We start from the raw sequence: 13,428 nt of genomic DNA, 5'->3' as shown, positions 1-13,428 counted from the left end.
GATAATTGGGGCAATTTCCATTCAGAGCCCGATAAGCCATTGTCATGGCTTTAAAAATGATTCTTTTCTCCACTGGCAACCAGTGTAGTTTAGGCAAATGCGGAGGGACATGATGTCGAAAAGGAATCCCGCAAATCAATCTTGCAGCCGTATTTTGAATCATCTGCAGGCAATGAATAGCGTATTTCGGGAGGCCAAGATATAGAGCATTGGCATAATCCAGCCTGGACGTAACAGTAGCATGTACCACTGTTTTGCTGCAGTCATTTGGTAAGAGGTGCAAAATTTTTCGGAGGTTTTTCAGTTTACTGAAACAGGTCGCCGAGACTTGTTGTATTTGGGCTGAGAATGTCAGGTTTGCTTCCCATTTCACTCCTAGATTGCGGATTGAGGTACATTGGGAGACATCAACTATACTGAGTATGTGCCTTTACATACAGAGCTGCCGCCCTGAACCCGGTTCGAGCCTCTGCTTCGGCTCAGCAATCGGTGATTATGGGCAAACCGCTTACATGTCTCATGAATGTATCCTTCTGTAACGTCATTGGCGATCATGTAAAGCGCTCCAACACCTTCGGGTGGAGTTCGAGCTATATAAATATGCAAAAAATGGGTAGCTTGTGCGGTCAACGTGGACTGGTCCAGTGGTTTCTGTTCACCAATGAAAAGGGATACTGCTTCAAAACTTACAGATGGAGTGTAGGAGGTGACGAACACATTGTTGCTAAGGCTACAGCTAAAAGGCGGGGCGTAAGGATCACTGTCAGAGAAGCCTAACATGATCACTACGGGAGGGGAAAAGTCACGGCGGTGGCCATCTTCTTGTCAGGCAAATGTCATTTAGGGCTGTGTGAAAGATGCGTGGTACCAGTACACCAGAAAACTATTTTGTCTGACCGCAACATGGCGTCGCTCGTGATCCCTTGTGCGCATGCGTAATTGGATATGCTCTTTCGTAGGGGAGCTTTAACATTCGATTGCCTGCTCTCCTCTTCATGCGCGCGCTTGGTTGCGCTGGGAGCGTGCCGCTCGTCCGGGGAAGGACCGGCCGGCGCACGCGCACACCAGCAGCACCGGCGCGCGAGCAGGCGGGGGGCGCGCGGTTCATCATTCGTTGTGTGCTGCATTAGCCGCAGCCGCGGGGGGGTCCGTAGGGCCCGCCCATGCCGCCTGGGGGCGCCGCTGCTGCTCCGCGGTGGCGGGGGGCGGGGAAGGTGTGAGTGCATGCCGCGGGAGGCGAGGGAGGGGGCGCGGGGCTGGGGCCGGCGGTGGTGGTGGTGGCGGCGGCGGGGGGACCATGCGCGAGTACAAGGTGGTGGTGCTGGGCAGCGGCGGTGTGGGCAAGTCCGCGCTGACCGTGCAGTTCGTGACAGGCACCTTCATCGAGAAGTACGACCCCACCATCGAGGACTTTTACCGCAAAGAGATCGAGGTGGACTCGTCGCCCTCGGTGTTGGAGATCTTGGACACGGCCGGCACCGAGCAGTTCGCCTCCATGCGCGACCTGTACATCAAGAATGGCCAGGGCTTCATCTTGGTCTACAGCATGGTGAACCAGCAGAGCTTCCAGGACATCAAACCCATGCGAGACCAGATCATCCGTGTCAAGCGGTAAGCAGACTGGGGGCCCAGACTGACCATTGGGGGAAAGGGGGGGGGGGCTAATTAGTACATAAAAGGAGAAAGGCAGTACCAAACTATCAACTGGGCGTAGTAGAGCATTTATCTATAGGCTGTGGTGTAGATGCGGGAAGGTTTTGGGTCAACCACCTCTAGTTGAAGTGGAGATCAGATTAATCTTGTGGTGGTTGGAACAACTCAGATGCAGGGGGACCTGGTCCACAGTCAGTAGAAGTGTTTGGCCAGACCAGGTTTTTTTTAGGTGTAGGCCCCGGTCAACAGCTTACATTGAGGTGGAAAGGTTCATTAGACTGTGTATGCGAGTCAGTGGTCGGGTAGAAGTTGAGACCAACCCCCTCGCGGGGGTGGTGAGTAGACACCACAACCTATGTAGTAGGCAGACTCAACCATCCCACCCTCTAATGGAGATTGTCCTACTGGTATGCATTACCTTCAGTGAGTGTGACCCACAGATGATGCTGACATTCAAGGCAGGTACATCAGTGGTAGAGGAAGTGAGAGGCGCGGGCACCAGCTGTCTAAGGGAACACAGTATCAGAGATGAGCAGCATCCCTGGATGTACTTTTAAATTAAAGTTAGATGGTGCCCTTCTCGGGAGCCAGGTTGGGATGGATGGATAACTGTTAACAATATGTAGATGAAGAGTACCTATTTCAGTGTTGGGGCTCTTGGTGTCTGGTTATTGTAACCAATCTAGTCGCTGGTACCGTATTATTGACCGTGCAGCACGGTTGATACCATACATGGCCCATTCAGCCTCGTTGTAAGAACCTAGGTGCTGAACAAAATAGCAAGAGAACAGTGTAGTATTTCTTGTTAAAATTGACGCTCATGGTATTGTAGAATTTTATATAGTCCTTTACACCCTCCATTGAGTTGCAAACATTCAGATTTTTCGGGGTGCCCTTATGGAGTGTATGATGTGAAGGATGTAGTGTATGTCCTATGTAGGAATGTTTGGGTGAAGGATATCCTGTTTAAAGATTGCCTTCAAAGATCGTGCTCGGTGCATCCCTACGCATGAAACTTTGTAGGGCAAATTAGAATACACATTTTTGCATATTTGTTTTCCAGATTACAGTTGTTTATCTGTATCCCGTGGTTACATGAATGGGAACATATTGTTTTTAGTACTATTCAGAGTGATTGTCCAGTCATCTTATTTGTGCAGGGACCAAACTTTCAGAGCTTTGCTGTCTGTATAGAGAATTAGCTTCTGTCAGTTTGCAACTGTTTGAAGAGTGGGCTTGTCTAGTGGAGCCAAGCTTGAACATTCTGGTCCTATTTGAAAATAGCTGAGGCATTTCTGTTGAAGGGAGAGAGGTGCACTCCATTGGACTACTCGAAGAGCAGTACTTTGAAGGTGATATATTTAGACATTTACTGCCAGTGCAGTGCTGTGGTGCCTGATGTGATGCAAGTCCAGATCTGTGGTTTGTGAGGCTGTGGTAGCCGCATTCTGAATTCTCTATCATTTTTTAAGTATTATCAGGCCTGCTCTCGGGAATAGTTTTATAGCACAGACAAGGTAGAAAAGTATAAATGCAGTAGTAAGTACGAGTCTGAATTTTTTTTTTGGGGGGAGGGAAAACAAATTATGAAATATTAGTTAAAGGCATCTGTTTGTGTACATGTTTCTTTTGGAGGCTTGATTTACTTGCTGTATTAGTAAAACATTGGTTTCCATTATCGCAAGCAAGTTGTTCACTTCAGCTAGTGGTGGCCGTAGATTTTGCGCCCAAATCTTTTACTAGTGATAGCTGGTCCATTTGCAGCATTGTTGTATCTTTGTTTTTGAGTTGAGTTCCATCTTCAGTAGGACTTGCATGCCATAGGCATAGTTGTAGCAATTAAAATTACGTGAATGGAGAAGCTCAAGACAACAGATTTAAACATTGAACAAAATAGGAAGACAAAAATTCAGTCCTTGGGTATGTCAGCTGTTGGTCGGTGTGAATGGTGCTGATGAGGGTTGAAGTGAGGTGATATATCCAGTAAGAGACATTCTGTTTTAGGACAGTTCCTTTAATTCCTCTATTGTCAAGACCTCCTTGGGAGGGCAGGATGTTGAACAATGTCCAGGGATATTGAAATGTCAAGTGGTAGGAATACCACTACTCAATTTGAGTCTTGATGGCTTTGTTATATTCCGTTGTGGCTATCAATGCTGTTTTATTAGCACAACCAGAGCGAAGTCTAGTTTGATAGTCCAAAAGAGGTTTGTTATCTTTTATGAAGGCAGGTACCCAATTAAAAGCAGTTGGTGAGTTTACCTAGGAATGGATGGGCCTGTAGATAAGCCATATCTTGGTGGCTTATCCTAGGGACCTTCTACCTATACCGGAGGTAGCCTCGGGTGAGGCAGGCATCCAGCAAGTTAATAGACTACCCTATGAATACGCCATGACTCCTGAGGGGGCGGATAAAAGATACACCGCAACGATAAAACCAGGATGTCTATGAGGGTTGTCGAATACAAACCAAAGGTTTTGTAAATACTAGTGTCCATTCTATTTTTGATTATCGCTTATCCTAGGGACCATCAATCCCATTCCTAACTCCCCTATGAATGATTCCTTATGTCAGTTCACTGTTCCGAACTGTTGGAAAAAAGCTACGCAGATTCCAGTGCTGAAAAAACTGATGTCTCTATCCTGGCCAATTACAGGCCCATTTCACTACTACCAACTTTCTCAAAGATTCTTGAGAAACTGATCAATGTTCAATTGTCCAAGTACCTTTATTCCAACCAGTTGCTGCATCCATCGCAATCAGGCTTTCCCCGCTATACTGAATCTACTTTGGTAGAGTTCTCTGATATCATCAAACTGGTCGCAGAGAAAGGGAAGCAAGTTGCCCCTTTTGTCTCTAGACTTATCAGCGGCGTTATATAGGTTCCCATCCTATCCTCATTCTGCCTCTGAGGGACATTGGGATTGGTGGTGTCGTTTTGGCTATTTTCTTTCGAACTGATGTTAACCTGTATGGTTGCCTCCTTGTGCATCTGATTCCAGACCTCTAAAATTTGGTGTTCTCATGGATCTGCCCTAAGTCCAATGTTGTTTAATGTCTATATGACTCCTTTTACAGTCCTGGTGGAACCCTTTGGCATGCAGCTGGTATCATATGCTGACCACAGGCAGACCTTTCTTCCCTGGATCCTAGAAAAAATGTGCTACAGCAGTGTAGGCCTTAACATCGCACTAGTGTGTAATAGTGAAAAAAATCATAATTTAGGAAGAATGGGGCCCCTGCCTAATAGGATGAACCCTGGCAAGTAATAGCATGTGGGGTAAAAGGAGAGCGCAAGTGCACCGGGTTATGTGCTTGTTTAACCGCATCGCTGCGGCGGCTTTTCCCGCTGTGCGCGGCATTTTTAAAAATCCCGCGTAACGTGACAAAGCCAGATCGTCATCAGCGCAGGTAACGCCCATGACGAGCTGGCTTTGTCATCCGCGGGGAAGGGGTTAAGAGAGGGAGAGAGAACTGACGAACTAATGACTAGAGACACTTTTTGATTGTGCTGATCTGTTTTGATATTTTTCAAAAAGGGATGCACTTCTGTATTTTTTTATAACAATTTATTTCACTGTTTATTATCTCACTGTGTGTACATGTATTGTCACTTTTATATACAGTTAATTGCAATTATAATGAATTCAGAAAAATAATTTTCATAAAAAAAGATGTCAAAAAAAAAAATATCAAAACAGATCCGCACAATCAAAAAGTGTCTCTAGTCATTAGTTCGTCAGTTTTCTCTCCCTCTCTTAAACAAGCACATAACCCGGTGCACTCGCGCTCTCCTTTTACCCCACATAGTGAAAAAAATCTCAAGTATTCCTACTCAACTCTCCCTGGCCCCACTGCCTCGAAGCCACAATCGATCAAAACCCCCCAAAAATATATTGAAAAGGAGCGTAATTATATCAGAAGAAGTTTCTTTTTATATAGATATTCTATTCCAAGCACAAATTGTCAACAACATCCACCAAAAAGTAAGAAAATCGGTCCCAACATATGGAATTTCACAGAATCAATCCCCGGGAGTCTTTTGAAAAAGAAAAAAAAAAAAAAAAATATATATATATATATATATATATATATATATATATATATATATATACACACACAGAATCTAATTTTATTTATGTTCACGATAAACAGTGTGGAGGGACATGTGGACAAGCAAATGACTACCACCTTCTTGAAATAAGTGCTGATGTCACGGTATTCTACTGCTGATGGCGTCGCTGAAAGAGGCTTATTTGCAATCTTTGCCTGCCGAGCAACACCTTTAGACAGCTAATGCGATGAAATAGGGCCACTACATCACCCAGGAGAAGATTTGAGGATAATTAAGGAAATAAAAGTTGAAGCTTCATTTCAGGTAAACTAAAAAAATCTATGGAGAATCCAACCCTGATGAAGTCCTAAAGGCACGAAACACGTTTGCTTGGGCTGATTGAAAAATCTATTTATTGTGAAAATAAATAAAATTGGTTTCTGTTTACAGCGCCTACGCGACACTGACCGGTGTGGATGTGAGGGGGCGGATTTCAGGCACTTAGCTTGGGACTGCCTTCCCATACGGAGCTACTGGACAGAATGACTGGACTGCATGTCTCCGAACACCCCCTGTTAATGCTTCTGGTACACACCGCGACACTGACCGATTCGGTGCGGCCCTACACCTCTAAGGCGCTTCTTCTCGCTAAGAGACAGATTGCCTGCAGATGGGGCAGAGGGAGGGCTCCCAAATTTAAAGAATGGCTGCAGGACCTTCTAAACTGTCAGGAACAATTGAATGCATATGCTGACCTTTTGCTGCCCTCCTCCCGCCCACGTGACATTAGGTCCCCCCTCCAAACATACCTTCTAGAACACCCCGCCACAGAGGACTCTGGCACTGAAGCCTTTCCTGAAGGGAATGGAGATAGCGCATGAGATGCACCCGTACCCCGCACTGTGCTAGTCTGCTTAGGGAACACAGCCCAGACCAACTGGATAACTGAGACTACGGTTGCCTTCCTCATAGGGCTCATGACATCTGTCATGCTGTTTAAATGGTCTACCTGCAAATGTCAGTATCGCGTAGTGGTATTGTTTTTCTCTTGATGTTTGTCTCCTATGCTAAAACTCAACATAGAAATTTATTTAAAAAAACAACTGGTTTCTGTACATATTCAAAAGACTCCCGGAGGATTGATTCTGTGAAATTCCATATGGTGGACTGATGTTTGGACTTTTTGGTTAATGTTGTCGACAATTTGTGCTTGGAATAGAATATCTATATAAAATAAACTTTTTCTGATATAATTGCGCTCCTTTTTCAATATATTTTTATGGCTTTCTTACCTGGGACAGTAATATTTCTTATGCCCAGAACAGATTTGAAGTGTCGGTCAGCAGTATTTCAGTGGATGCACTGGAGCAACCTCCAGTGAAATGCTATCAAAGCAGAAATACTAGTGTTTTACACTTCTTAGGGTGATGATTTTTAGCCCAGTTCTGCTCCTTCTCCTTACACAACTGTTTGCATCGTTGGGGTGAAGTTCGACAACAAATTGTCCTTCAGCTCCCAGGTGGACAGTGTGGTAGGTATGTGGTTTGGCCTTCCTAGATCCTCAAGAAAGTTTCTGTTCTTGCTTTCTTCACTCTGCCGGAAGATGATAATCCATGCTCTCATAGCCTCTTGGCTGGACTAAGGTTCTCCCACTGTACCAACTTAAGAGATTCCAGTTGGTGAACAATTAGACAGCCCGGATCCTCCTAAATATCCATATACACAATTCAATTCACGCTTACCTCAAGGAATTGCATTGGTTTCCAGTTCGAGAAAGAAATCATTTATAGCGTCTTGTGTTAGCCCATAGCTCCTTTTATAGGTATTGTACTGGCTACCTGGCCAAAAGACTCCTACATTACTGTCTGCGGTCCTCGGATGCTGATGGCTGTTGTGCCAAAAATCAAGAGGAAGGAATGGGGAGGCACCTCTTGCTCTGTTTTGCTGCTCCTTGCTGGAATGCCCCTCCTTTTTACCTGGGTGCCGCTAAAAATGACGGTTCTTTTAAACGGAGCCTAAAAACCTGGTTGTTCAATCATGCCTTCTGATTTACTTTTTGGATCCGTGGTTGTGTTTGTCCCTCAGAAGTGGAAACAGCATGGTTGTTCACTCCAAAAAAAAAAAAAAACAATGTGGACCTGCTCAATCTGTCGAATTTCCACCCAATCTCTCTGCTACCTACCTTCTTCAAAATTTTGGAGAAACATGTTAATGGTTAGCTGACTTTGTTCGTGTAGACTCAGAATTTTTCTCTGTTCATCCCAGTCTGGCTTTAGGACTGTACATTATACAGATTTTGCCCTTTTAGGAGTAGCTGAGCACTTAAGGCAGCCACTGGATGAGCAGGAACAGCCAAGCTAATTTTTTAGACCTCCGCGCGGCCTTGAATACCATGTCTCACTCCATCGTGGTGGAAAGATTGATGGCAATAGGGCCTGGGAGGCCCAGCTCTGGAGTGACTCAGATCTTTCCTAACAGATCCGTCCTTTCAAGTCTTTTTTTCTAGTGCAGGGTCCGAGACACAAGCGTTAACCTCTGGAGACCCACATGGTTCTGTGCTGAGCCCTATGTTTAACATTTACATCTGTCCTCTGGCGTATGAAGTTGAGAGCAGTGGCTTGACTTATGCAGATGACACTCTGATCATCTTCCCTTTGCCATCTGCTCATAATCGTGGATCGTCTGATCTTAGCCTGGGCTTGAGTCACATCTTCTCATAGATGAATACAAACTTACTGCAGCTCAATGGGGTCAAAACTGAGGTCATAATTATGATGAAGAACCCTGTTCTCTGGGTGTGGCATGCTTCCCTGGAGGCTCTGCTTATTCCAACCTCCAAGGTTAAAACTTGGGTTTCCTTGTGGACAATAGGTTATCTATGAAGCCTCAAATTCACATGATGGCCACTTGTTTTGCAATACTTAAGTGGCTAAAAAAAGATAATTTGGCTGCTCCTTGCTTCTGCGCAAAGGTCTGTGATTCAGGCCCTAATCCTCTCTAGATTAGACTTCTGCAATGTTCTGTATTTCGGAGCCCACAAAGCCACAGTCCATCAGCTGCAACTAGTGCAGAACGCTGCTCCTAGGCTACTCTATTGGCTTCCCGAATTTGCCTCTGTCTCAAATCCCGTCCACGCGTTGCATTGGCTTGAGATTTCTAATTGCATCAAATTCAAAGCTTTGTGCTACATGCTCAAGGCAAAAATGAGACTCTGGTCTCACTGTATCCAGGATTTGGTGCTGCCATATCATCCCTGTCGATCCTTGAGATCCACACACACAGTGCCTTGTTCACTGTGCCAAGGTTCTACTTTTCTCGCATGAAAGGGCGCTCATTTGCTTATCTAGGTCCAAAACTATTGAATTCCTTTCCAGATTCTCTGAGGACCTGCATGTCACTTCTTGCCTTTTGCTAGGGCCTGGAAACCTGGCTTTTTAAATCTGTTGCTCCTAAGCTCCCCCCTTAACTGCTCTGCACCAGGAAACCCCAAGGGTGAGCCGTGTGTATTACCAAATGTTTTTGATAATAGTACATACCACATGATTATATTTTATGTAAGCAGTTTGGAGTTCACCTAGAAAGATTCTAGTCATCAGTGACAGACTGATGATGGCAGCAGAGCTTGTGAGGTGAATGTATTTGAAAATGAACCTGACACTAGTCAGATGGTTTCCAACTGAGGCACATTCTTTTGTGGTATTGAAGTTTTCAGGGATTATGGGTTGAAGCAAAGTAACTATGGGCCCTGACCTGCTTCCTGAGTCAAAGATCTGATAGTGAGAGTTTGCTTATCCAATCAAAAAAAAAAATGGTCTGCAGCTTATGTAATGAAGTGATGAGCCAGAATATCTCATGGTTGCTGGGAGGCTGTCATGTTTGAGTCTTGATTCTGCATTAAGGGTTCTGGAATTCACTGATATATTTATGTAATTATCTTGACATGCGAATGGCTTTTAAGATTCAGTGGTGGGTAGTACAATGTTTTGATTGCTTTGAGAGCTTGTAGTTTTATTGCTTGAAGATTTATTTGCAGGTGTCTTTAATTCGATTTTTGGTTTTCCTTCAATGGTCAGGTATCTGTGCTTCTTAGTGGCTATGATAGATTTTCCCGGGTTAACCTTGTCGAGGGCACATGTCAGACAGAGATCAAACTATGTAACTGTTATTTATCTGCTGACTAACAAAGTTGATATCGGCAAAGAGAAAAATAAAAAGTTTGCATACAGTATCGTCTGTGGTATGAAAATTATTTCGAGCTTTGTGGGATTTACTCGGAGTACAAAAATTCAATTTATTGGTACCATAGTCCATTAAACTTATAACAGCACAATATTGAAAATAACAACATTATATACATAAAATAACTACAAACAACGTTATCTGTTTTATCACAAACCAACTATATGTATAATTTTAAAATGTTATCTATTTTTCTTAGCCATTTACATATCTGAAAATCCCACAAAATTGAATTAAAATACTTTTTTGCTTCTTATCGTCTGTAGTATATGCTGTTGGAAAGTTTTTACATCAAATAAAATGCCCAAGGCTATCTGACCTTATTGTACATTATACTTATTCAAAATTGGTCTTAAAATTCTTAGCCTTTCTACTTTATAAAATAAACAGCACAATACATTATGTACACTAAGACATTTTACATTCGAACCACACTTACAATACCCCCCTGCTTTCCATGTGAAATTGTACAACATTTAGGTGGTACTTATAGGGATAACACCAATCCTACATTTTAAGATTCTGTGTCTCATTTCGTGATCTGGTAGCGAGGACCTATATGAAAATGTCTCATGAATCCAAGAGTTCATCCTATGGTATACCCAATTTGAACTCCTTTTTCCTGGGAAATATTCTAAATCCTTTCCACTGACCGAATTGCTATTTTCATATTTATAATCGTGTTATTTTTAACATCAGGAGTGGGAGAACGCAGAAAGAAGATCAATTATTGTTTTTATCTGTCTACTTGGACTCGCAGCCCATCTTGTTTTGCTAATCAAAAGTTTATTTTAAAGTTAAAAAATAATTTTATCATCCGATGCTAATAATCTATTTAAAAATTTTAACATTAACTTTACTAATATAAAATACCAGAACACCAGTCTGGTTTCCTTTCTTATTGCATATTTCGTAGGAGATTTAGAAAGGTTTAGGAGAGTTTTAAACTCTGCCTTGCACTCTATTATAGTTATGATACCTATAAGAGGAGATTTTTGTTTTCTATTCTCGTTCTTTTCAGAGACCATTGGTTCCTCTTCTTTTTGTGGTAAAAAAAACACTGTTTTGGTCTTTTTCCATATTTATCACGTTTCTTTTTCTAAACGGGTATTACAAAAAAAACATCCTCTTTCCTTTGTAGACCAATTTGTGTTGCATACAGAATCACCAGGTCATCCGCATATAATAAGCACGACACACCTTCCTCCCATCTTGGGTTCTCATGCATGGAAACTCTATAACAGAGAAGGTAAATACTTTAGATGAAGAGCAAATAAGGCTGGCCTGAACACATGCACATCACAGCATATTCCATTCTTATTTTTTGTTGTTGTTGGAACACCACCTTGTGTTAATTTTATGCTGGCCCAGTTCTATCTATGCATTTATTTAAGGATTCTCTGTTATCCCATTCCCCTGTTTCATTTCCTTAGGAGATTTCCAGGTTGTTCTTTGGTTTGGGAGGTCCAAAAAGCCATCCGGATGTCAACGAAACAGCAGTATAAATTACCTTTTTGTTTCTGTTGATTTCCGGGCTATCGACCATAGAGTAAAACAATAGTCAAGTGCTGAGTGATGTCATGTAAACCCACCTTGTTCCACTGGAAAGAGTTTATTAATGTCAATTTCTCTAAATTTGTTATTAAATTCTTCAAGTTAACCTTTGAACCAACACATGTTAAGCTTATTAGCTAGTTCTTAGGACCAGAACAATTGCCCTTTCTAAAAATGTTTTCATGGCCCCTTTTTATCTTTCCAGGACATTCCCCACAGCTGCAGTTAATTTTAAGGTTAGGGCAAAAAACTGTGTCCATCAATCGCAATTGGACTTTATTATTGCCTGGAGATTGGCAAGACCTGCTGCTCTTGTCAGCCTTGGAAAATGGCTACCTTCCTAATTACTTTCTTGGTCAAACACATCAAAAATCATCCTCATCACACACAAACTCCACTGATAAGGTTTCACTATACTCTTTGCTATAGACCTCTTCCAGGTAATTTACTAATTGATCTTCCGGGACCATACAATGTCCTTTAACTGATTCACCTCACATTCCAGATTGAACTAATTTCCAAATGTTTTTAGTCCTTTAACTGTATTACTGACAACATTTTACCAATTATTTGTAAAGTACTAAATGTTTCCTATTATTCAAGGAATTATATTCAGGGTTCAACTTCACAATTTCTTCTTCTCTAGTATTTTTACCAACCAGGTTTTTAATCCCTCTTCAGTTTCCTCAATTTGCCTTTTAAAGCTTGACAATGATTATCAAACCATCCCGTTTTTTCCCTTCAACTTCCCCTGTATACATTCTGTTGTTAAGTTCTTCCTTAAAGCAGTTCACAACATTTTGTAAACCTTTATTATATCGGGTATTTAATCAGTTGGAATTTGTTTTTATATTTTCAAAATAATTCTGATATTATACACAGATTTGATTTCGTCCAGGCAACTATTTTCTTTGCTGAGATGTAATCTTGTTTTAACATCCCCCAATAAAATAACTAAGCTGTTAGTTGAGTGATAACTTAGATTCCTCAAATCTTCTTAGAAATAATTCTAACTTAACACCATTGCATACTTTATCATGTATTGTGACTTAAATATTTGCTTGAGTATTGTATTTAACTTTGCCCAAATTTTCTATAATTAATTTACATTTTATTTTTAAAAGTGCTTAGTTAAAACTATTACACATTACCATGTTTTGTTTAGTAAAACTTAGCATGCATTTTAAACACAAACAATAAAACCAGGTGCTGATTTACGGCAATAACAAGAACTGTAAACTGTACACTCTAATGATGCAAAAAATATACATATCTGTATAATATCTCTTCTGACTAGCTAATAGATTCTAAAGTGACCGTGCATATCAATGTGGACTTTTTCCCAGCAGACGTTCAAGGCACAACTAGTAAGACTAAAATGGCTAAACATATCAGTGTGATCTCTTTGCAGTCCTACTAATGGAAACTAAAGTGCTAATAAGTACTAAAGTGGCGGTGCATCTTTATATAGAGTCTTTTCCAGCAGATGTTCAAAACTAACTAATAACTGGGCAAAAGTATCATGCAGTCACTTTGCTGTCCGACCTGCGGGAGCTAAAGTGACAGTGCTTATCTATTTAGATTATTTTCCAGCGAACAATCTTCGGCGTAGTCATGTGTGTGTTTGTCCCCAATAGTTTTTACCTTTGCACAGAAAATTGTCAGGAATTTGACAAGTCGCACATTTAGTTGCGTCTGCTCAGGTTCAAGTGCTGTGATAAGGCTTGTCTGCATGATCATATCTTTTTCTGATTAAAGATCCGCTCTCTGTATCTGCCCCATCTTGCTACTTGAACGCAGAGTGTAGTATCTTGTGAGTTAACATTGACAAAGCGCTTTTGGCTCCTGATGAACTCCGTAGAGCTATGACAAATGGATAGAGTTAATTGGGGTGAATTTTGCTTTAGAATGTTGAGTTTGCAGTTAT

General features: G+C 41.9%; 1 protein-coding gene across 1 annotated transcript in view; it reads left to right on the top strand.

The window, feature by feature from the left end:
- The first annotated feature begins 977 nt into the window (after positions 1 to 977).
- The window catches only part of RAP2A (RAP2A, member of RAS oncogene family), an 85,396-nt gene continuing 72,945 nt past the window's right edge, over positions 978 to 13,428 (top strand). Inside the window, exon 1 of the mRNA XM_086947882.1 lies at positions 978 to 1,611. Within this exon, the coding sequence (XP_086804008.1) occupies positions 1,298 to 1,611 (314 nt within the window). The 5' untranslated portion in view covers positions 978 to 1,297. The remainder of the gene's footprint in view (positions 1,612 to 13,428) is intronic.

This window comes from Lissotriton vulgaris (genome assembly GCF_964263255.1).
Source record: "Lissotriton vulgaris chromosome 8 unlocalized genomic scaffold, aLisVul1.2 SUPER_8_unloc_1, whole genome shotgun sequence".
In the NCBI taxonomy this organism is placed as follows: Eukaryota; Metazoa; Chordata; class Amphibia; order Caudata; family Salamandridae; genus Lissotriton; species Lissotriton vulgaris.
This window is presented reverse-complemented; position numbering and strand designations above follow the sequence as displayed.